Raw genomic sequence first — 25,758 nt, forward strand, 5'->3', positions numbered from 1 at the left:
GCAAAATGTCAGCCGCAAGATTACAAAAGCCTAGAGAAGGAGATAAGACATGTTGGAAATCATATCATATGCTACATGTCGAGAAGATGATAAGACGCAAGGGAGAATGACTGATACACTTCATGGAGACAAGTCAAAGGTGCTCGAATTTTCTTAGTGCTGGAGCCTTTTTTGATGTAAAATGTCCACCATTTTCCACTTCGTAATTAGTACTCTTATTTTGTTTCAAATAACAAGAAGTAGATGCGTACGTGGATCCATGTAACCTATGGTTCAGATCAAATATTAAGTATAAAGATAAAAGGTAGGGCGCCAAAATCTATTATGACTGCGGATTATAATACTAATTTATATTTTTATTATTATTATTTTGCATGTTGATCCTTTTTTTCTATGGTTATTGAGTTTTTTTTAACTTTAGTTGTGTGTATATGGATTTAGAATTAAGAATTATTTTAATTTTTTTTTCATATTCTTATAAAAAAATCTCAATATTGATTTGATGTAAGATTTTATGATTGCTTATTTTTATTATTGTATAGTTAAATAAACAGTAGTTTAGAAAAAAAACAAATAAGTTATCAATTCTAATGGAGTCCATTATCTTGTTTGCGTGTTTGATGACTCGGGTTACCCGATTCACGGGTTTATCAAGGTTTACTAGTCAAACATTATATGTTTATATTATATCACTCTTCTTTAATATTGGATTGGTTAGGAAATGAAATTCATGGTTTATTTTTCTTCTATTTTTTACACGGTTATCATGATCTCAATAATGTTTTTTTTTAGGGTTGGTGATCAATTCTGCAAGCATGTAATTTTTTTATAGAATAAAAATTAAAATAATTTACAAAAACAACAAAGTTATTAAACTCATTGAAATCCATGACTCAGGTCGCAAGGTGACCAAGGTCAATCCAATATGTCATTGTCTCAATATTAAAAAAAAAATATTATCTTAAAATTTTTTAAAAGTTATGTCATGTTTTTACTGATCATTTAAATTGTTTTTAAACCTGTTAAATTGAATGACTCACTTTGAATTAGCTCTCACATGATTTAATTTGAAATTTGAGTTAGGCAAGGAGCTTGGTTGGCAAGTTTCAAAATCGAACCGCTTCATTGGATTTAATGATACTACCAAAAAAATCTTCACGCTCTTAGTATTTTTTTAAGTTTAGAAAAAGAATAATCTGATTCACAGCGGAGCGCGGACGAATATAATAGTTAAACTAATCCTTGGGTTAAAAGGTATTTGTGTTATTTTTTGTTGTTTTTTTTTTTTTTTTGGTAACTAATGAGTCGGGTGAGGTCATTTAAGTATTTTAATAAATAGATCAAAATTAAAGCACGTCAACTGCTTTGCTGTCTTAGGACAGGGCATATGGCTGATTTAGAATGCTAAAATTATCTTTTTCAAGGTTTCTTTTCGATAAGTCTTAGCATGTTCTCCATGAAAAAAATAGTGTGCATATATAAGTTCTTTGGTTTGTCACCGATAGCCATTTTTTTTTTCTTCTTTTACTTTCCTCTCTCTTTCTCATCTTTATGCCTGGCCCTTCAATTTTTCAAATCAACCATCAAACTTCTCTTTCTTTTTTATTTAGTTCATGTTTTTTTTTGTTATTATTTGCTTTATTTTAAAAATTGAAAATTTAGAATTTTATTTCAATTTCGTCCTCATTTAAGTTGTTGCTTTGTCATATTTAGTTCTTTTAATTTGTTTGAATTTTAGATTCTTGGTTAAGCCTATGTCTAGGAATTTTACAAGTAGCAAGATTTGAAAATTAACCTAGTTTTAGGGTTTGTTAGGGTTTTACTTGTTTTATTTAATATTTTTTAAAGCTAATGTTTTTTCGATTCTATAATTTGATATTCATTTAATTATATCGAGCTCTATTTTTTTCCAACTTTATATGTCTTTGTTTATTTATTTGATTGAGTTCTCTTGAGTCTTTTTATTTATTTTTTTTTATTAAGTTTATTTTTATAAATAAGTTTTATTCTTTAGTTAAATAGAATTTAATGGCTGACTATAAATGAATGATCACTCCTTTTTTTTTTTTCTTTTTCCATGAAGTTACTCTAGCAATCCATGTGGCTTCTTTTAATGTCTTTATGTACTCTTTTGTAGTGATGTGTTTAGACCGTCTCACCAAGATGTTATGATTGTAGGCAATGTCCATAATTGAATGATGGTGAATCTTTAAATTTTTTCTTTATTCTCCTTCCAATATAATATTAGTAATTTATTTGTTTTAATTAATTGTTACCAAAAAAATTTATATAGTTTGTCAGCTATTATTTTTTCTAATTTAAATTAGATTATTATATTATTCAATCATATAGTCAAGTTAGTGACGCTAGCATTATATTTTTCTTGTTTTTTACGAATGGTTGTCTAAACATCCACATTGTATATTAAAAAAAAAAGGATAGGAATGCAGGCGGGTTAGGTGTGTGTATTACTGATATAATAAAGGACATACGTTAGCCGTAGTAGATTTCTTAATTATCCCCTGGCCCTAGTTTTGAGAGTCAACTTGCCACCTTAGTTTTAGGTTTTAGCCTCTCTGGCTATGATGTATAATTTTCTAATGGTCCCTTCGCCATCCATTCTCTGTTACACTATTAATTAACGGGACTTCCCTTTCACGCCTCAGCTGCTTGCCGACAATTACTTCAATTTTTTTACGGCCAACATCTTTGGATTTTTTTTTTTTTAAAAAAAAAAAACCCTGATTACGTGACTGATTGCCAGGTGAGGATTCAAGTGCTTAGCACGGTGCTCCAAAGAGTAATTCATTTAATTATTAGTAGAACCTGCCCGCTTTGTTAGCTGTCATAAACACTTCTTCTTCTTCTTCTTCTTCTTCTTCTTCTATATAAGAACACTTTGTTAGTTAATTAATTCCAGTACTGCAAGTTTATGCTACATAAAATATCCTAACACCATGTGCTAGCCATGTGTGAAGATGCCTTGCTTTCTCCATAGTTTAGATATTGAAGTTGAGCTACTAATTATTTGGATTTGCCAAATGGCATGAATTTGTTAGATAATTACACACTCCAAACTCCAAAACACTTAACATCCAATTACTTTGCATCATTCATACATAAACTTGCAGGTTTCTGACGATACCATCGGGGGACATAAGAGCCACCCACTTTGAAGGAGACGGCACTCAAAAGGATGACGGGATTTGGAGTGAAGAGTCTATGTTAATCTTTGACCGAAAAATAAAAGGAACAAGAAGTCCCCGACCAAAAAAAAGGGGGTCACTATGATTTTGCACAGATTAAGTGATGACCTACCAATCCTTAGTTCTCGATTAGCTCATTGCCTCGCGTTATATCGTGCATTGGAGTATTTTAAAAAAAAAAACCATGAAAGAAAAGTCTATTTATTGTTAATGTGTCTCTGAAAAATAGATTTAATCATAAATTTAAAATTAGTTATATATTAAATGATATTTTTATTTAATATTGAGATGGAAATACATTGAATCTATCTACGTAAATTCAAATTAACATGCAAAACTTATCAAAATAGTCTTGAAAAAAATAAATTAAAAAGTTAAAATCTCCAACTAATTCAACATTGAAGGATAAAATTGATAAGAAACAAAAATCAATTAAAAAAAATATATATATGTAAACTCAAGTCAACCAACCAATCTTGTAATGCAAGTCATGCACGCCATTTGATTCAATTAATTTTTTTTCTCATAGATTTTTTTTCATTTAATAGATTTATATGATAATAAAGTGTCTTAGAATTTTTTTGTATGAAACATTTTTTTATAAGAGAAAAAAAAATCATGAGAGTTGTGTGGGACTGAGATAACAAAAGCATATTATTGATAACAAAGAGTCAAATTGCAGTTTCTTGGTTTTAAGTTGAAAAAAAAAAAAAGATTGTCTATAAAAAATAGTAAAATTGTATTTTAAAAAAATTGAGGGATAAATATGCACTATACAAACAAAAATAGATTAGATATTATGACTTAACCTGTCGAACTTGCAATTTGAATCATGGACTCAACTGAGTTCCATTTTTTTATTCATAAATCTATAATTAACCTAAATACATTAAATAAAAAAAACACAATTGAAGAATAGCCCAACAAAGTAGGCCTATGGCCAAACCCTTAGGTTTGTGAAATGAAGAGCTCAGGTTTGTGGGCCTTCAAGCTCAGGCTCATACATCTAAGCTTGTAATATTTTTTTTCTTCTTTAAAAAAAAAAGTTGACATGTCACCTGCTATGGCAAATGATGTGCATCCACAAGCCTAAAATTCAATCACCACAGTGGTGGCTGAAAATCATGTTCATGTGTTTTTTATTAAAAAAAAACTTGTTTTTTTAATTTATTTCAACCTAATAAACTAAAAAGGGGTCCAATTTACAAAATCAACTCAAATAAAATTTTTCATTCTCAACTTAGATCTGGTATTTTAATCAATATTGAAGCTCAAATCAATCACTGTAAAAATCTCCTCGTTGAATGAATTTTGTTAACACTAATTTCAATCATTTTAATGGATAAAATAGATACTAATAACAATTTTTTCTCTTTACACAAGATTTCAACGAGTGTCTCTCTCCCTCTCTAAAAAACAATTACAACATGAACTAGTTTTTTTTAATTAGTCATATTTCAAGGGCAATTTTATGTTGAACTTTGTGCGATTTCCATCAAAGGAGATGGCTTGACGAGCAAAAGATCCATGGCGATTCACAGTCTTCACTTAAAGTGCTCAGTCGCTAAACTGTCGATCAAATTAAGTATAATTTGCAGCAAACAAAAAAATTTGAAATTTAAGTCCCCGAAATATTGTCTTCAAATTTACAAGTCCTTCCACTCCCTTATGTAAATTTGGACGCAATCGACCAAAACTGAAACACTAGATTGCAAGCTGACTTTTCAATACAAACCGAATAGTGAAAATATTCTGTTTGTTTTTGTTACATTTATTCTCCGTGGTTCTATCGGTAAATATGTTTTCCAATAAAATCAGTGTTTAAATATCTACAAATATTCCTTCGGTAGTACTAGGATAATAATGAACAAAGCTGGCTGGTAATGCGCTTGAAGTAGCCAAATGAGGAAGGTGACACTGACATATATTCTTCTTGCAAAGGAGTTATTTGCCGTCACTTTTAGCTTTATAAATGTGATTATAATTATTTTTTAAATAATTTTTTGTTTTAAAATATATGTTAATAATTTTTTTAATAAATTATTTTTGATATCAACATATTAAAATAATTTAAAAATAATAAAATATATTAATTTAAAATTAATAAAATAATTAAAAAATTTTAAATTTCTTCAAAAATATTTTTAAAATACAGAGACATACATACCTTTGCTTTGCTTGATATGTTTTACAGTCGCATCCTTTTTATGGCAACAAGGAAATGGAAGCATTCGGAACTCCAAAATTTAGCTAAGCCATTGAGAACACGAACATCGTAGTTGGTCGCTGGTTTTCCTGGTGGGATCCACTTCTCCTGTATTAATTTCATCAGAATAATACTTTTTTTTATATAAGTATAATTTCCATACCTTTTAAAATGGTTCTTGCAAAAGAAATAATAATAATAATAATAAGGAATTACCTGTTACATGGCGCTGTTTTGTGTGTTGTGGTTATACCGCTTAGTTATAAAATCAAATATATTAAATTGTTTGGGTATTTTTGGTGTGAATAAAATTATTTAATTATTTTAAAAACTAATATTTGTGGTATTTGTATTAAATTTTTCATCAAGAGATTTTTAATAATTTAAAATGAATTACTTAAAAAACATTGGTGCTCTCATCGATGAAACAGAATGTTGTAGATAATATAAGCAACACATAAATAAATAAATACGAAACAAAACAATCAGTAGTCTTTTAATTGAGTGGAAATATTATATGATTTAATTAACTAAGATCCATGCATGACTGTTGGTATTTTTTTACTTGACATTTTTCATATTTTTATTTATTTATTTTAGTGAAACCTTGTATACATTTAAATAGAACCATCCAGCTCTACTTTCAACAATTAGCAATAAAGTAGGTGTAAAATCCTCACCGAATTCTTATTTGCCGGTTTTTTAATTGACAATAAAGTAGGTGAAAGCTGAAAATTATGGAGCAAAACAGACTTCGTGCATGGATTCTTGTAAACTTTCTAAAAGTATTGCCAGGTTCGATTTAATGAATAAATGGAAAGCAATGATACACTTAGGGGACAACACGTCTGTAAGGTGTTGATAGATATACATGCCCATAAATCCGGTCAATTAACCGGGTTTTGGGTTATACAATTTAATTTGAATTAATTTTAAAAATTTTTAATTTTTTTAAAAATATATTTTACATTGAAAATATATTATGTTAGTATACTATCCTTTTAAGTTGAAGTATTTAAATAAAAAAATATTTTTTATTTCATATTGAAAAAAACATAATTTTTTTTATGAATATATAGTATTTATATTAAAGAGTTTCAAATTTTATATTTGAAAAATAAATTTTTTATTGTGAACATTTTATATATATATATATATAATATTAAAGAATTTCAAATCTCAAAAAATAAAATATTTTTCTAGTATTTATATAACGAACTTTGAAAATAATTAATAATCGAACTAAAAAATATATATAAAAAGGTATCTGATTATGAAAAAAAACACATTTAAAAAAAAAATTAAATTTCAACCAGGTTCTGCAAAGTCACCTGGATTATGAATCAACTAGATTACTTATTATGGTTTTTATCTTATCCAGTTCGGGTTTAATAATTATATACACATGTTCTTTATATATATACACACACACATATATCAAATCCTTGTCTTTGGAGTTTGAATAGAGCAAATTATTTTATAAAAGCTTGTCGTAAAAATCAAACCTTGAATGTTAAAGTGGAGAATAAACTACTTAACAACTAAATTAGGCATCGAAGAATAATATTTTTAAGCAAGAGCCATTACAGTTCACAACATATATAGTAATTCGCAACCTTAAAATTTAGAAATATTTTTTTTTATAATCCGAGATTTCTGAATGAGTTTACACATATTAATTATGACTAATCCTCAAACTCACTAAACACATCAAACCCGTCCTTCCCCGCCCGGCCACGACCACAGGTGCTAATTTAGAAACATTCTTATTGAAGAAAGCAGAAGTTTGTACTGAATAAAAACCAACAACCAATGACAATTTACTTGTGTTATGCAAATTTAAAGCAATCCGAGAGATAAAATCCAAAGACATAAATATTCATTTAATATTTAAAATACCAACGAGCGTTCAATTCGAGTGACAGTGCTGGATTCATTATCGACGTGGCGAAAACAGCATTGCGCGTAACAAAAGTCTTAGCTCCAGAAAGAATTTGAACGCGTCAAATAAACTTTTTAATATAAATGGATCATAATTTTTTATCTAATTAATGGATCGGGTGGGATTTTTGCTAAAACGTTTTGTCCACATGAAGTCAACTTTGTTCGAGAACATGCCAAATTTGACTCAAGAGTTCTTGCCCATGATTTTCTTTGTTTTTATTATTGTATACTGGGATTTTATTAATTATGATATTTCTTCTTAGATTTAAGCAGTCTTGAGGGCTATTTTTTTGAATTTTTTTTTATTGAATTAAGGATTTTAAAGACATATTAGAGTTTTATCTATTTATTTTTCTATAATTCAGGATTGTAAACTTAGGGTTTAAAAACTTTAATTTATAATAATCCATAATGGTCTATTTAAGATCTCTATTTGATAAGTTACTAAATTTGAAGATATTTTTTTTTTTCTATGGGAACTTTTTGAAGAAAGACTTTATTGGATGGTCATTAGAATAGAAAATTTATTTTTATTTGAACAAAATTTCTAATTATCAAAAAAATCATGAGTATATTCAAAGCCATTTCAACATTATATATATTTGCTGTTCAAAATTTAACAAAACAAATTGCAAAATTATTTGAACAACAAATAAATCACATTCAAGGATTAAAATCAACCTTCACGAGTCGGTGGAGTCACCTCCACTGAAGATAGGAAATCGGAGGTCAGAGAGTTACTTCTGTGCTGCTGGATTTTTTTTGGGCAATTCAGCAACGTGTAATATTTTTTTTTGTTATTGTTTTCCTTGTCTATTTTTGCTATTTTCTTAGGGTTTCTTTTCTTTTCGTTTTTGGCAAAAGTCTCTTCTTTTAATGTACAGGTTTGTCCCCATCTATTTCTATTGTATGAGATCCTTTGCGGGAAAAAAAAAATTAAACTGAAAAAATAATATTAAATAATTATATTGTTTTATTGTTGATTACGGATTCATAATTAATTATTTTTTTTTAATGTGTAAGATCTTTTGCAATAATTTTTCAACTTTACTTGATCTTTCTATGTATTTTTTTTCTTTTTTTAAAAAAAAACACAATCTCCCATTATTATTTTTTAGTCCATACTCTACTTAGTTCCTTGTTCTCCTTTTCTTTTCATTTCACCCTTAAACTCTCCTCTCTCTCTCTCTCTCTCTATATATATATATATATATATATATATATATATATATATATATTAAAAATTAAATTGAACAAAATACATAAAAAAATCGAGGTAAAAAATAAGTTATGATAAAATTCATTATAAATAAATAACTAAGATTATATTTAAAATATTATTCCATTAATACCATCCAATTTTACCTTTGTTTCAAATTTGATCACAGCATTTGTTTTTTGTAATTTTTAGCAATAATCCTGTTAATTATTATTTATTAACCTAATATGCAAAAAAAAAAAGATTTGTGGCAAAAAATATTCAATAAAAATAAGATTTATATTTTTTATTATAAATATCTTAGATATTTTTATTAGATTAATTATTTTTTAATAGTATATGAAATATGGAGGCATGATTTTCAATATTTTATTAATATTTTTTTATATAAGTTTTTTTATTTAAAAGACAACGCTTTTAATTAAAAAAACATGTTTCTATTAATAAAAAAAAGTAGTTTAGATTGAAGGGATTCATATTTTCCTATTTATTTTAAATTATTGAGATTTAAAAAAAAAAGATATTTTAATTTCCTTTACTTTTTATTCAAAATACTTGTTAGTATAAAGAAATATTTTAGTAAAAAAATGTATGTATAAGAAAATAATAATTCATTTTAAAATAATATTCTATGAAATTATAAAAAAAACTTTAAAAATAGATTTTAAAACCTAATTACGCGGGTAAATAATTAGTTAAAACACTGCATTGCATTGCGAGCTTGAATAAAAATTATCATACTTGGAAAGGAAACGACGACGACAACGAAGCGAAAGGTAGACGGTGTGCTCTGATTAGCGAAAGCCTGCGTAGAGTGTGGGCGGTTAAAAAAAAAAAAAAAAAAAGTTATTTGTGGAGACCGCGTAACAAAGCAAAACTAGACAGCACATAATCTCTCAAATCTCTTTACAAACCCTCTCCGTCTCAAGTGGAGCAGTTGTCTGTAATCTTACTCAACCAACACAGTTCACCAAAACCACCGCTCTAAGTCCAACAATGGACCCCACCAAGTTCAGAGGAAAGCAGCCCATGACGGTTGACATTGAGCAGATGCCGGAGACACCTTACCGAGGGAGCCACCACAGAAGGGCCCACTCAGATACGTCCTTCCGCTTCGACGACCTCCTCTTCTTAGATGCTTCTGACTTCGACCTCTCCTCTCTCGACGACCTCCTACTCCCAACACCACCACCACCACCCACCCTCCACCTGCAGCTCCCATGGCCGTCGACTCCTTGTCCGATGACTCCACATCCAACGGTCAGAATCAGAAGCCCAAACCCGTCAATCACCTCCGGAGCTTGTCTATGGACTCCGACTTTTTTGACGGTTTGGGTCTTGGGGCTGCCGGCGGTGCAGATGAGAAATTCGACGGGAAAGCGGTAGCGGGAGAAAAGAGGGCCGCGAACCCCCACCACAGGCATAGCTATTCGATGGATGGGTCGTTTGAGGTGGATTCTATTATGATTGATGGTGTCAAGAAAGCTATGGCTCCCGATAGACTTGCAGAGCTATCTTTGATTGATCCCAAAAGAGCTAAAAGGTTTGACCTTTTATTTTTATTTTTATTTTTTATTTAAAATTAATCTCTAATGATTAATTCTACCTGTTCCTCACTTGCTTCCTAAGCTATATATATTATATGTGTTAATTATTATAGTACTTCAGTAGAAAGATGGAGAAGTAGTGGTGGGTGAGGGTTTTTTTAACGAAATGTTTGTGTTTTCTAGGATTCTTGCTAATAGGCAATCCGCAGCACGGTCAAAGGAGAGGAAAATCAGATACACCGGCGAGCTAGAGAGGAAGGTGCAGACGCTTCAGACTGAAGCAACCACCCTCTCCGCACAGGTCACGATGCTGCAGGTATATGTTGGTTTTGTTTTGTTTAATGATTTTATCTAACTTCCTTGAGAATATAATTAGATTTGGTTTCTTTTATTGAATTTGTGCTTCATTGCCCTGTGAAGTTATGATTTTTTTCTGTATGGGAATGCATGGAGCTGCAATATTTTGTTTGTGATGTCTCACGTGTGAATAATCGTTGGATCTATTGATTATGACTTTGATCTCTTGATGGAGTGATTAATGACTTTTGTCTCATGATGGACAATTCATTTGATACCATTTTGAGATATCTGTTAGAGTTGAACAGGATGGAAAGCAAGTATAGAAGCTATGGTACTTTACAATTTGGCTATGGCATGTTGAGGCATTTACCTTGATATACTGCCTTATTTGTTTTAAGCTATGTCCATCCCATAATAGGAAGTTTATGTTCAATCAAAATCTCTTTTAACCTTTCTTGCATTTGTATAACCATTTTTCAAGACCGTGATTTAATAACTTTTTTCGTGTTTTGTTAAAAAAATTCTTTCCACATGCTATTGTTTTAACTGAGGCATCGTATTTTGTGGTGGACCCATGTAATTATGCATGGAACAATGATCATTTTTGGTGTTTTATTTTAAGCATTGCATTAAATGCTGGGTTAGTTCTTGATTTGAGAAGTTTCAGTTCTTATGATGGCAAACCTGACTCGCTGATCAGATTACTATGTTAAGGCCACGCACCTTGCTCTGTATCCTTGAAGGAAAGAACAGTGTAGCCATATAGTGATTAATAGTTCTTTTACTGACATCAAAGCGACTTCTTTAATATAATAGCATGGCGTCTTTCATGCGTCACCTGCACCAAGCAGCTACATGCCTTTTATATTTGAGGCATTAACCCCAACACACTGTCTTGTGTGTTCCATAATTGGAAGTTTAGGTCAACCATATTTTCAATTGTGAAACCATTTATAATATTTTGACATGTCAATTCTGTTCAAGTTTTATCTAATCACCGTTTACAACCGCTGACTAATCATCTCATTTGGTTGTGAATTTATGAGATTATGCACTAGTATTATCTTCTAGTGTTCTAATTTAAGCATTGTGTTGAATATTGTGTTAATTCTCAGTGAGAAGTTCTGGTTGTTATGGTAACATACCTGACACAGTAATCATATTACTATTTTTGTTGTGGCCACGCAATTGCTCCTTATCCTCGAAGGAAAGAACTGTTGTGTATATATCCTTTACAGTGATTAATAGTTATATTTTAGTGATATCAATGAAGTTTCTTAAATAGCACGATGTCATCTATGCGTCAACTGCAGCAAGCTGCCTCATTTCATATTGTCAGTGGCCATGATAAAAAGGAGATACTTGGGCCTGTCAATTTGAGCTCAGTCAAACTGGTTACTTGCGTGCTGTCACTACCACATCATCTTATTTATAGAACCCCTGATGATGAACCAGATTTAACAGGATTAATTGACCTCACTGGACTTGAACTCTGTTTGAGCTGCACTTGCACTCTAGAAGGATTTCATAGAAGATATTTGAGCAAGAGCTTTTGATTTCATGTTGAAGCGTGGAAGAATTGAGTGATGCATCAATCATTTCAAAACTTATAGCCAAAAACAATGAGTTATGCTTATTGTCCACACGCTTAACTCATTCCATCTTCTGAAGCATGCACCATACTGTCATTCCAAAATACTGGATATAGTTGTTCTCTGTGTTATCATGCATAAATGAATAGTGCATGTGGACGCTCATGGCAGTTCAACTGCAACCCATCCAACCATTCATGCAACCAGCCCTGTTTCTGCACGCCCATAAATGCTCTCCAATGAAAGTATTTATCAGCCTTAGCTATTGAGACATGCCCCCAGAAACTTTACTAAAAGATTATCTGTAACTTTTTTTAACATTTATTTTGAAATGCAACAAACCTTGTGAGATTTCATATCATCTTAACTCCCACAATGGCTGTCCATAATCTCAGTTGGAACCTGTAGCAAAGATTCTAGCTATCTTAGATGGTTTTGTCCCTTTGGCTTTGTATTGAAGACATGAAATTAAATCCTGCAGTCACCATGCATGGAAAGTAGGCTGCAAGCTCTGTTTCAAGTGTTGAAATACATTTAAATTTTGTGTGAAAGTGGAGACCACATTAACACCTCCCTGAAATCTGGATTATTTTTCTTAAAAATATGCTTGGATAAATCACTGTTTGGAAAGTTATCTAAATTTCAAGTTGATTGGTGTGCTTTTGAGACTTGCCTACAGACAGCTTTACTTCAGATTCTTGTTTACACTCTTATCCAGTTATTAATCGGCAGAACATTATTTATGTTTCCTAATATAGATTGTGCAATTCATTGATGTGTTTGTGTATATTGACAAGTATGTCCTATGCTTTGTATTAGACAGGTATATGACTTTTTGTAAAATGTAGGCTCCTATTTTCACCTTGGCAAATACTTTCCATATCCATGGATTTCCCAAAAGATGCAATGATATTTGTTGAACATATTTAAGTTTTGGGCTGCATGGGTTATATATAGTCTAGTACATGTTGCTATATTTCCTTTTCCACCTGCGTGCTTTTTTGAATTTGTTTTTAGATGATATGGGTATCTTGTTCAAAATTGTACTAATTTATTCCGACTTGTCTATATCCTTCCAGTAACCTGGATGGCACTCATAGAGGCTGCTTTAGCTAGTTCTGGCAAAAAAATCAGTTAGGAAAAAACATACAGAAAAATATGGAGGAAAGCTAATGTTTGTCTATATTCTTTTTATGGATGCAGAGAGACACCACTGGGTTAACTGTTGAGAATAAGGAACTGAAACTGAGGTTACAGGCTATGGAGCAACAAGCACACCTTAGAGATGGTACGCTTTGAATAAGAATGTTTTTCTTTTTCGGAGGTGTAATAATCACATTTTTCTATTTGTTTGACATTTTAATGTACTTGCATAATCTAAGCACACCAGGTAACATTATAATGTACTTACATAATCTAAGCACCCCACCTGGTATGTGAACATCGTCCTCTTTTAGCATTTGATGGATGTGATATGCCATAATTTGCCACATCTTAAACAGTGCCTGGGTAGGTTTGGGTGTAGGTGTGTCTGTAGAGTATAAGTTATAGCATGTCAGCATCATTTATCCAAAGGTATTATGTTGTTGCCATGCTTTGAAATTATTCTTAAAATGGGAGAAATACCTTTTATCATTTCCATATGAACATTTTTTTTTTAGGCATTCTGCCGGAATGCTCATGTTTGATTATTTTAAACATGTTCACCTGCTTATTTTTCATCAGTAGTTTTAGGGGATGAATCTAGAGTAGTCATGAATTGGTTTTTTGTAATTTTCCATGGTGTGCAGCTCTGAATGAAGCATTAAGGGAAGAGGTGCAGCGGCTTAAGATAGCAACCGGTCAGGTTCCGGCTGTCAATGGAAACCCTTTCAACAGAGCTCTACCTCCTCAATTCTCGTCCCATCAGGGCTTACAAACCTTTGGCAACCAGCAAACTCAGCAGCAGCTGCACATGCCACAGCCATCCACCACTGGCCAGACTCATAATGGGCAGCCACACCCTAGCTTCTCAAATTTCAGTCAAAGGGTCTAATGTCACCGGCGGAACCTCATTTGCTGGAATGTAATGTTGCAAAATAGAAATTAGTTCGACCCTCGTAGCATCTTGTATATGTAAGCATGTATATTGGTTGCAGGCACAGGTTGTGAGAGTACTTTCTCGTAGCTCCTGTCACGTCAGGCTATGTTATCCTCAGGACAGATTATATTTATCACATGTTGCATAGAAATTAGGCCTTCATTAAACAATCGAGTGGATGACTACTGTAATCTTCTATGTGCAGAATAATTAATCTCTGGGTTCGGCAGGACGAAGCACCACACCTTTTCCTTTGAAATATGTTTTTCCTTCCCTGGTTTCAACCAGCTATGAGCGCACCTTGCTCAGAAGTTATCCCTTACGCCATTCACAATTAAATGACGAGCATGCAATTTTTAGACATCAATAAAAGCCTAAAGGGATATAGTTTACCCCTCCAGAATACATGGATGAGAATGGCAACCGGTTCTCAGTCCTTTCTTTCTAAAGAAGAGAGGTTTTGGAGGCGGTTGGTGACTGTATTTTGCAGGTATCGTTGGCCCAACCATTTGCTATTCTTGATGGAGAGGACCTTCTCACTTCTCAGTTCTTTTTTATTTCTTTCATCTGCCTGCCATCACTTGTCACCGAGCAAGATTCCCTCCAGATAAAAGGACACTGTCAAATTGGCTAAGTAGCGCTGCCGAGAAATGTGGCTGGAGAGACATGATGGACTGATTCTGGCAGCGTCTGAAGATGGCAGAATGTTTAGTGGGTTTGTGGAAAGTCTAGGTGCAGACCCGCCAACAAGATCGCATTGCCTTGACGAAGCCAAGGGCATTGGCAGCTCGCAATGCAGAGGGGCTGAATCCGGCAGGCAGGCAGCGTGCGAAGACTTTCGCTAATATCGATATGTTATGTAACTAATTATAAATGATATTAATTATATATATATATATATATATATATATATTCATCAAATAATTAATTTATTAATCTAATATTTGATTAATTAATCTAGAATAAAAGTATAATTTTTTAGACAAAAATATTTTACAAAATTTTTTTATAAAATTGTTATAATTTAATATCTTTATTATATTAAAAATTATTTTTAAATATTTATGATCAATGCTTTGTTAAAACTAAATATTAATTAGAACTATTGAGATTAATATATATTATGTTTTTTTATATATATAATGTCGCACGTGTGCGGCATCGCGGCGAAAAAATTAGTAGTGTTTTTCCCATTTTCTTATCTACAATGTAAATCTATCTATATCTATGGGGATACAAGAAAATATTGTCTTTTGTGGGTGGAAAATGGAATGGAGTCGCCACTAGTATTTTGGTTACTAGGAACCCTATGGTCTCAAAGATCGGGTACGGGGACTGGTTGCGTAAAGGGAAGGTATTAGCACCCCAAATAACCTAAGGTAAGCTGCATTGTTTTATTGTCTGATAAAATCTAAGGTATATTTTATGTTTTCCTAGTAGTTGGTATGTCTATGGTTCAAGAAAAATCCTCCTCAGTAAGAAGGTCTTTATCTTATAAAAATTCCTAACCGTTCTAACGTCCATACCAAAATTTCATTAATAATATTTAGGAATACGTTTTACGTATAAATTCGTAATCCCAAATGCTAAAAAACAAAAAGATTTTTTAGAATTTTTATATTGGCCTAGTTCTCATGACTTGAATAAATATTAAAGCCAAAATATGTTAATACATATATTGAAAATTTTCTAGACTAGGCCGTATTTTAAAACAAACAATTATTATTGCCTAAGTAAATGCCTCTCTCCATTTAATTTATCGAATTTAGCCCTCTACCCTTGCATTTTTGGTTTTGACCTGACCATTTGCTGAGCGCTTTCTGCCTCCTGTTAAACCTCCTTCAGCTATTTAATTTATTTCAATTATATGGGAACTATTGAGATTAATATATATTATGTTTTTTTTTATATAAAATAAAACAATTTTTATTAAACTGAAGTATAAAAAAAATATATAGAATTAATATATAGCTGCTTATTAAATAGTATGTATATTGAACGATATTCACGGTGAATAGTTTTTTAGTGTATTTTTTTTTAATTTGATTAAAAATTAAAAATTAAAGGTTAAATGGTTGTAAGAAAATAATTAAAGGATAAAGTGTTGTTAAAGATGTGTAAAAATTATATATACGTACGTGGGTGGGCTTTTTCTATTTTTTAAAAATAATAAAATCAGGATAAATACCTAATTAACATTTGATTCTTACGTGAAAGATAAATCTGCTATAGCAGATTAATGCTACTATTTTAAATTATATTTGAAAATAATTGCAAACTATGGGTTACTAGTTTAGCAATTACCAAAAACCGAGTATATTTTATTTAGAATTAAATAATTCTTTTGTTTCGATATAAAGTGTTTATAGCCTTAAAAAAGGTCTTAAAATTTTCAAATCAGAACCATATAATTACTCATATATTTAGGATCTAATAAATTTTAAATCAATGCTTAAATTAAAGATAATAAAAAATATGTATAATAAACTTTTGTGTGGTCTAATTCAAAAGGAAAAGAAAATCAAACAAGTGGATGATTTTATATATATATATATATAAAGCAAAAATCTAAAGAATTATCCTCCCTTGACATTTTGTCATCACCCCCACTTGGGTTAATACTTGACATTTTTTAAGGATCAAGTGTTAGCCCCCTTATTTTTTCCTTCCTCTCCTACTAACAATATACCAAACAAGGTTAAAAGTGAATAAAAATTATCCTTTATCCCCTTCAACATAAAACCAAACATAACCTCTAGATTGTCGCACATGTCAACGTTTCTTGCAAGCTTATGGTTGTCTTGTAATAAGCAAAGGTGACGAATTCTTCTCCCTGTTGCGCATTGATGTTTGATTTGGTGGGCTGATAATACAATCAGTTGGATGAATGATGCCAGGTTTTTTTTTTTTTTTTTTCCCTTACAATAGAAAAAACCCACCCTCTTTATATATATATAATTTTTACACTTCTATCAAACATCCTTAACAACACTTTATCCTTTAATTATTTTCTTACACCCTTAACGTTTAACCTTTACATTTACATTCAATTTTTAATTTTGAATCAAATAAAAAAAAAATACACTAAAAGGTGCGGGGAAAATATTAGAAGTTGCAACGGAGGAATTTAGAGAGTAAAGATTGACGTTAATTACTAAGCAGTGGTAATGTGGAAGCGGCATTCGGAGGGATTTAGAGAAAAAAGATTGTCCCTAATAAGTTCCAACGGTCTTAGAGAAACGACGACAGCAAGGAGAAGAAATACCGGAGAAATCAGAGCTCATCATCCACATATATATATGCATCAAATACTGTTAATTGTTAACTGAATATATATTTGGTGCAAGCTGTGTAGTGGGATCAAGCGACTAGCAATGGAACTGAGCATCTTGCTGGTCTTAGTTCTCATAAGCATGCTTGTATTTTCAGCTTTCTTCTGGCTACAGTCACGGATTTCACCAAAAGAAATGGAGGTAATCCCAGGTAGCTTGGGTTGGCCAGTTGTTGGCGAAAGTTTCTCTTTCCTATCCGCGTTTTCTAGTGCAGCTGGTATATTCAGCTTCATGAAAAACAGGCAGCAGAGGTAAGCAATTTACTTCTCAAAATCTGTCTTATTGTCCGAACGGCTACAGCTACTAAACAATTTGATCTTTGTTTTTCTGTTCTATTGAAACTTTTTCGTAGTATGGAAAGGTTTTCAAGAAGGTTCACTGTATTCATGACTGGAAGAGAAGCAAGTAAAATCTTGTTGACAGGAAATGATGGGATGGTGAGTTTAAACCTCTTTTTTATACAGGGAAGCAGGTGCTGGGCCCTACCAGCTTGCTCCAAACCACCGGAGAAGCTCACAAAAGGCTTCGGCGTCTGATCGGAGAACCCCTGTCAGTAGATGGCCTAAAAACGTATTTTCACTTCATTAACACAGTGGCTACGGAAACATTAGACCAATGGTCTGGACGAACAGTGCTGGTCCTTGAAGAAGCTTCTACAGTTAAGTCTCTGTTGCTCAATCAAAGAGATTGCTTCCCACCCAGGTTGTACCGTTGTTTTTGGGATGTTATTGAAAAATCTTTCGACTTTTGCAGTTCACTCTCAAAGTAATCGGTAACATGATAATGAACTTAGAACCCGCTGGAGAAGAGCAGGAAAAGTTTCGATCAGATTTCAAAATCATTTCTTCTTCATTTGCATCACTGCCATTTAAAATCCCAGGAACAGCTTATCATAACGGTATCAAGGTATTAATTCTTCTTGCCATGTTGTCAAATTAATTCTTCATGCCATATTGTCACACTGTAACGTGAGATATGAAGCAACTAATTAATCTTTGGAAACGGAGGACAAAATCGAGAACATAATTTCTGACAACAATCCATGAAGAAACGAATATTTTGAGATGTGCTCTGATAAGATTCTGCACCTGATCATCAGGCTCGGGATGGGATGTACGACATGTTAGACTCAATAATCGCGGGGAGGAGAAGTGGCAAAAGCATCCAACAAGATTTCCTAGAATCCCTGATAATGAAACATAGCAAAGCAGAAGGTGGAGAAGATCAGGAGGACAAACTGACAGACAAACAACTGAAGGATAATATATTAACTCTGCTAGTTGCAGGTCACGATACAACAACCGCTGCTCTCACCTGACTTATGAAATTTCTCAAAGAAAATCTGTAGTTTTAGAGAAACTCCGAGTAATGATAAATTCAGACTTCCAATTATATTTTATTTTGTGAGGATGACTTCCGGATGCAGCCTGATATTAGACTTGCAGGAAGAGCATATAAACATCCAATCAAAGAGAACGGATGGAGCCAGCCTCACATGGTCCGAAGTTAACAACATGCCTTATACTAATAAAGTGAGGGGGGGATTTTTTTAAAAAAAATTCATCTGCTAAAATCTCCCCCTTATTTGAATGTTTGGTTCTTCCATTATGTCCAGGTAATCAATGAAACTCTCAGAAGAGCCACAATATTACCTTGGTTTTCAAGAAAAGCTGCCCAGGACTTTGAAATTGACGGTATGTATATCCACAAAACCTGATGTCAAGCAGCAATATGAACATAGTGGTATTAATTCATTTCATAATATCGCAGGATATAAAATCAAGAAAGGCTGGTCTATTAACTTGGATGTTGTTTCCATCCACCATGACCCTGAAGTTTTTCCCGACCCAGAAAAATTCGACCCTTCCAGATTTGATGTGAGTAGCTCCAATACAATCCATTATCATCAGTTGATATGCAGAGTGAAGTAATTTTGAAATCAATTGCAGGCACCCGTAAAGTCTTTCAGCTTTCTTGGATCTGGTAGTGGACCGCGGATGTGCCCTGGAATCAACCTTGCCAGACTAGAAATCTGTGTCTTCATACACCACCTGGTCATAAGATACAAGTAAGATGAAAAACCATATTGAATTGATCGAATAGAAAGGACAAATTTATCACTTGTAAGAAAAACCAGTATAGATTGCATGGTACTATACTTTGTATCATGAGAGCAGGATCCAGAGGTGGAATCAAGGGGTGGCAAGCAGGGCCCAGGCCCCAGCAAGACACCCTTATAAAATATTTAAGATTTTTTTTATTTAATATTTAAATATAATAAGTAATAGGTTATCTAATAATTAATTATTATTTCATTAATTAATTATTTTTGAATATAAAATTATCTCTTTGTTCAAGTTGTAAAAAAAATATATAACTTGTTCAATTTAATCATTTTTTACTGTTTTTTATCTTCTTTTTTTAGAATCCTAATCAAAAAATATAATAATACAAAGCAATGTAGAAAGATTAAAATAAAGTTGCTAATTAATTTATTGTTCATCAAAAATAAGGTAATTAGTGACCCAAATTTAAAATCTTTTGTTTTTTTATGTTTGTTAAGAATTTGGTGAGGTTTTTATGTTTTTATATATAATTTTGTTATTTTTTCTAGTTTTACCATCTTTTTATTTTTTGTTATAGTAAATGTTTTTTTTCTAATAAATTAGATATATTTTATAGGTTTGTTTTGATTAAGTTTGGATTTTTTTATGTTTTGTTTTTAGCAAAATTATCAAAATTACCAATTTTTTCTCATATATACTTTACTATCACCAGGTCCAATAAATTTGACATGATCTTTCTAGCCAAATTAAATTCTTTAAAGAGCACATACTTGACATTAATTCAATTTAAGGTTTTTTTTTATAAATTAATAATCTTATTTTTTATGTTAGATTTGCTTTTATATATCAATTTTTTTTAATATATTAATTTTACTTTTATATATTAGTGTGATTTATATGTAAAACTTTATACTTTCTTATATTAGTTTTGACCCTCCCTACTAAACAATCCTAGCTCCGCCTCTGGCAGAAACATTCTTGCACGGAGAGCATGTTCACTTCATCCAATCTCAACCTTTTGAAGCTTTTTTAATTATTATTGTTATTACTATCTGTTTATAATTCTGGTATCAATAACAGGTGGAAACCTCTTGACAAAGATGACTCTGTCCAGCCAACACTTGTGCGGATGCCATGAAACAAGTATCCAGTTATTGTTGAGCTTCTATAAACTGTGAAGCATCCACCTCCTAGGAACGTATGGATGGATAAGAAAGAACAACTTCGAAGCATTTATGAGTTAACAGGAATAAGCATCGAGAACTTTTTAAACCAATGTATTTTCTCTTCAACAATGATGTAATTCATGATAACAGGACTCGTTTTGTGTCTTCTGCTGTGCAACAAAGTTCAACTTTGCGCTGCCACAAAAAACTATTCTGAACCATTTCAGCGTGGTGAATTAAGTTTGGGTCTGAAACTCAAAAATCCGTAGATGGTAAGGTTCACATTATATGTCATTGCCAGAAAACTAGCCTTCCATGCAATACGAAAAAGTAAGCCCAGAATCCATTGAAAGAAGAAGACGCTGGAACGTATCATAGCGATGGAAGGAGGGAAAAGGATTCTATTTTTTCTGGTGAAGCGTAATAAAGAATCTAATTAACCACCCGACCTGTCAAGCCATCATAAAACACGGAGGGGGGAATTTTCCGCTGTCCAGCTGCAGGAAATTATGGATGACCTTGGTTTAACCATGATTTAGAAACATATAAAAAGGGGAAAATCCTCAAAAACATAACTAGGTTAAAAAATGATATCTGTGCTGTGACATATTAAAACAACTACAGTGGAGTGGATTTATTATCACTCATGATAATACTTCATGATACGGGATAAAAGAGATTAAGTTTAACAAAAGAGAGAGAGAGAAAAGAAGAAGCTAAGAAGAAGCCAAAGAAAGCAACGGGAGAAAAAAGTTGAAAAGAGAGAGAATGGGAATTGAAAAAGTTGCATCTTTACACTTTTTATTCAATTCATCAGTGGTTTAACATTTTTTTAAAAATATATATATACATAGGTTAGAAGCGCTATGTTTAGGTTAGAAGCGGGATGGGTCTGTGTTAAAGATGAACAGCAGGGTTTTTTTTTACCCCTTATCAATTGTAAACAGAAAGATTAAAGAATTTTTTTTGAGATTTTAAGCTGTAAACAGAACGATTATTTTTTTTCTGTTTTTTTTTTTACTGTTACATTCTGTCATTGTTAATCAAAGTTTCCCATTAGATCTAAAGTTTACAATGGTTTTTGAATTTGAAGATCTAAACAAGCTCATGCATTATTTAATTGTGAAAAAAAAAAAGGTTCTAATACCAAAATTGACATGAGGCAAAAGGGATTTAAAGTTGAGAAAAATAAGCCAAAGAAAAAAAAATTAAAGAGAAAAAATAGAAGTTGTAAAAATCTGCAACTTTATAATTTATCAACAACTGTATAATATTTTAAAAGGTAGTATAAATACTAAAATTCTAACAAAGAAAATGGACTTATAACCCAAAACAAATATCTAATAATAATTAAATTAAACTCAACAAATAAAACCTGATTAATAAACTCCAACTAAAAATTTAAATAAATTAAACCACACATAATCTAATTTCTCATTTGAGCTACCATCCATTATCTAAGACTATTATCTATGATTATTCAAGTGATAAATTTTTAGTGTATAGTGTCTTCACCACTTCACTTGTGCAAATCACAAGAGCAATTCTGACCCCCTATATCTGCTGCAATACAAGGAGGCCGAACCTTTTCATCTTGATACCAAGTTGAACGTTTTTCAACCAGCTCATTCACGAAATCATCGAGCTTCTCAATTGTAACGCTGGGCATAACCACAACATGGGCAATATTCCCTTGGCAAGCTAGCTGCCACCTGCGAACAAAATCCTCATCTATAGGCCGCTCAAATACAACTGTGCTGCTGAGCTCATTCAACATAGCACTAATCCCAGCATCACGCAGTCGGTCCTTCAAGTAATAAGCATTTCTGAGACACTTTTGCACTTCTTTCTGGAACCCTTTGTATCCTTTTCTGTTGAGCGTGTACCAAAGGAAGATAGGGGCGTGACCATTGCGGCTCCCCATGATTGTAGCATCCCTTGAAGCAAGGTACTCGACGTTGCTTGAGAGGACATTAATGTGCTCCATCCTTGTTATCTGCACGCCACATGGCATTGGGCATCCCACAAACTTGTGGCCAGAGACACTAACGCTTCCAATGGGCTTTTTGAAAGTAACCTTCGGTGCCTGTTTACCACCAATGAAATGAGCTACACAGAAAACCAGGACCACAACGCTAAAATAACAGGTACTTGTATACTTAACGACCCAAACAAAGAAAATTGGAATACGTGACCGCAACATACTAAACAGCTACAGGGGAGACAGCAAGGACAGCATGACATCTCGCTAGCATAATGGAATATGGCTACTTCTTGTTCTCTACAATTTGTGCACATGAAAATAATATTTTGCTTCTTATGGTTCCATCAATGATTTTTATAATGTTCAACAGTTGTATGTATCAGCGTGTCAAAGATACTGCCAACAAAGAGGAGGCGCTCCAGAAATAAAACCACCATAATGAAAGATTTGAGATTGTTCCAAGTGTATAGGGGCTGGTGATGCTACAGAAACATTTAGATCAGATGATTCAGCCCTTTTGTCAAATTTTGTTAAGATGAACTACTTAATTCCTAACATAAGAGAAGCAGAACAAATCAGTCACTCTAATAGATGGAGACCAACTGGAGAGAAAATAAAATAGGATTGATCCTCATGAAATTTCATGAGTTATTCAGATTTGGTTGATCCAAGAGCCTTACAGAAAACACAAGAACTATTACCTTCCCATGATCAATCAAATCATCTTCTAACAGGAGTCATAAGAAATCACTTACACGTTTGACAAAAGGCATCATAAGTCCAAATAAAGCTCCATCACAGTGAATATAGAATCGATCTTGTGAAAATCCACTTTCTTCAAGGGTTTGTATCACAAGATCAAGATCATCAACTGCTCCTTTGACAGTCGTGCCTGCAATATGAATGGTCCATTGAAACAAATTAATGATGCTCAAGCAGACATGGACATGTGTCTGCATAAGTGTGTGTGCACATAAGAGAGAGAAGGATACCTATATTAACGTTAATGATGGCTGGTTTGTCCTTGTTAGCAAGTAGTTTAACTTTAAAATCAGCACAGTTAATCTCGCCAGATACCAGACAATCAACCTTCACACAACCCATTCTATACATTCGAGCAGCTTTGAAGACAGAATAATGCGACTCTCGAGATGCATAGAGAATTCCATCAGGAAACACTTCCCTCCTGCACAATTGAAATGCATTAGCAATTCACTCTTTTCTAGCACTTGATTCAACTCCTCCATATTCAAAAAGAAACATGAAAAATCTACTAACCCGACTAGAATCCCATGAAGATTGCCTTCTGTACCACAATTAGTGATGTAACCCCAGTATTCACTTTTCTCAATCTCCCAAAGACGTGCAAACCAGTCAAGAACACCAACTTCAAATTGCCTTGAATGTACACCATAGTTACTTTCAATGAACGGATCACCAAGATTGTTGATGGAGAAATGTTGCAACTGCCCCAAAGCACCATAGTCGAAGTCCAGATTATAAGGATAACCTATAACAGATAAAACCATGTGAACGATTCGAACTCGAAATAAATAGATTCTACAGACATGGAACCAAGCAGACTCTTCCAAACACCAGCAACATAATAAATTTTAAAAGCAATTATACCAATCAAATTGTATGCATTTCAAAATTAACAATGACCAGATCCCGAGCAGTGTTAACAGATTCAATTCCCGCATTGTGGAAGAACAAATTAATAATAAGCAAAATTCTAAAATTGAAACATCAACACGAGCTATTAAGAAACCAAATTAGACACTTACGATAAAAAAAAAAAAAAAGAGTAATGATAATAGTAATGATGAAATTTAGTGTTACTATTGGTGTTCAAAAAATTGATCACCTAAATGATGTTTAGTCCTTTCCATTAAGTTCTTTCGGTAGCGAGCCAAAACGCTTGCCATATAGGCTTCTTTATCTCCGGTAGATTCATCGTTAGCCTCCGGCTCCGTGACTTCGAGGCAAGTGGTGTGCACGTTCCGCCCTAACACAATCTCTCTTCCATTTTGTTTATCTCCGCTTTCCGCCTCCACAACCGTCAGATCGAAGTCCTCGATCGCAACCTTCCCGTTCAAGTGAACCGGCACTGCATCGACAGCTTCCATGGTTTCTACTGCTACAAAAATAGCCGTTAAGAAAATGAGAGGGGAGGATTAATGTATCGGTTGCTTGCTTTAATGAGGAATGATTTTAATGTAACCGTAGATCTGAAACATTAAAGGGAGGGAAAACGGCACCTGAAGAAAATGAGGAAATGGAGTGGCGGTGGCTATTTGCTTGCTTGAATGAAGGGAGTTGATTAGAGAGGGGTAAATAGAAAATAATTGGTTGGTTATTTATAGAAATATGGCAATAGTACTGGTAAACCTAAACAGAACTTGGATTTTTTTTTTTTCATTTTCATTTCTTTTGGCCACCACGGTCAAGTGATTAATTACAATTCAAAATTTATTTTTTATAAATAATTTATGAAAAAATAAGTTATTTTTAAAATATATTTGATAAAAATCAATTTACGACAGCTTTTTTAAAAATAAATATAATAACATAGGATAGAATTTATAAATTAATAGTTCGTTTAGTATGATAAATAAAAAAAATATTTTGAATCAAAATTTCAATTTTTATAAATAATTCATGACAAAATAAGTTAAAATAACTTTAAATTAGAGATATGTTGATAAAAAATAAATGCAGTACACCTTTGAATTCATAAATTAAAAATTAAAAGTTTTAGGTTTTAATTAAATTAAATTTAAAAATAAATGCTTCTTTTTTTTGAACGAAGGACCACTCATTAATATCAATTTTATTTAATATAAAGCGCAACACGATTTATTTATCAAAAAAAAAAAAAATCAAAGATACCAGCCAGGCTTCACAGCTACTGCAAACCACGTGCGTGGAGATTAATTTTCCTGGGATGACGTCATCGGCCACCAATTTACGAGGATGCTCGGTCGTGTGTCTAAACGTGGAATGCAGCACGGTCTATGCAGATGGCGGGCCAAAGGAACGATACCGTTTAATAGTTGTTATGCGACGTCGTTAATGATGGATTGTTGAGATTCGGGGCAGGAATGAGTGCCGAT

General features: G+C 32.4%; 2 protein-coding genes and 1 long non-coding RNA gene across 4 annotated transcripts; 2 read left to right on the top strand and 1 right to left on the bottom strand.

Moving 5' to 3' along the window:
- The first annotated feature begins 9,393 nt into the window (after positions 1-9,393).
- LOC118032181 (transcription factor VIP1-like) lies at positions 9,394-14,353 on the top strand. Its single transcript, XM_035036827.2, is given in 5 exon segments — positions 9,394-9,743; positions 9,746-10,118; positions 10,306-10,438; positions 13,218-13,302; positions 13,805-14,353. Coding segments are annotated over 5 exon segments (1,008 nt in total). The 5' UTR covers positions 9,394-9,571; the 3' UTR covers positions 14,050-14,353.
- A 3,051-nt stretch (positions 14,354-17,404) lies between these two features.
- LOC118032258 (uncharacterized) lies at positions 17,405-20,961 on the top strand. 2 transcript variants are annotated; one of them, XR_012167955.1, is made up of 8 exons: positions 17,405-17,677; positions 17,891-18,084; positions 18,180-18,332; positions 18,526-18,712; positions 18,872-18,958; positions 19,042-19,120; positions 19,197-19,494; positions 20,573-20,961. It is a non-coding gene; the product is annotated as an uncharacterized lncRNA (long non-coding RNA). The 2 variants fall into 2 exon arrangements; XR_004684636.2 differs by having other exon boundaries at positions 18,526-18,791; positions 20,573-20,960.
- Positions 20,962-21,995: 1,034 nt separating this feature from the next.
- On the bottom strand, positions 21,996-25,018 carry LOC118031654 (serine decarboxylase). The gene is made up of 6 exons (XM_035036182.2): positions 24,904-25,018; positions 24,510-24,779; positions 23,921-24,152; positions 23,635-23,828; positions 23,398-23,534; positions 21,996-22,744 (listed from the first exon to the last, which is right to left on the bottom strand). The coding sequence occupies exons 2-6, from the start codon at positions 24,769-24,771 to the stop codon at positions 22,178-22,180; spliced, it is 1,392 nt and encodes a 463-aa protein (XP_034892073.1). The 5' UTR covers positions 24,772-24,779; positions 24,904-25,018; the 3' UTR covers positions 21,996-22,177.
- Positions 25,019-25,758: the final 740 nt, after the last annotated feature.

Source organism: Populus alba, chromosome 14 (assembly GCF_005239225.2).
Source record: "Populus alba chromosome 14, ASM523922v2, whole genome shotgun sequence".
In the NCBI taxonomy this organism is placed as follows: domain Eukaryota; kingdom Viridiplantae; phylum Streptophyta; class Magnoliopsida; order Malpighiales; family Salicaceae; genus Populus; species Populus alba.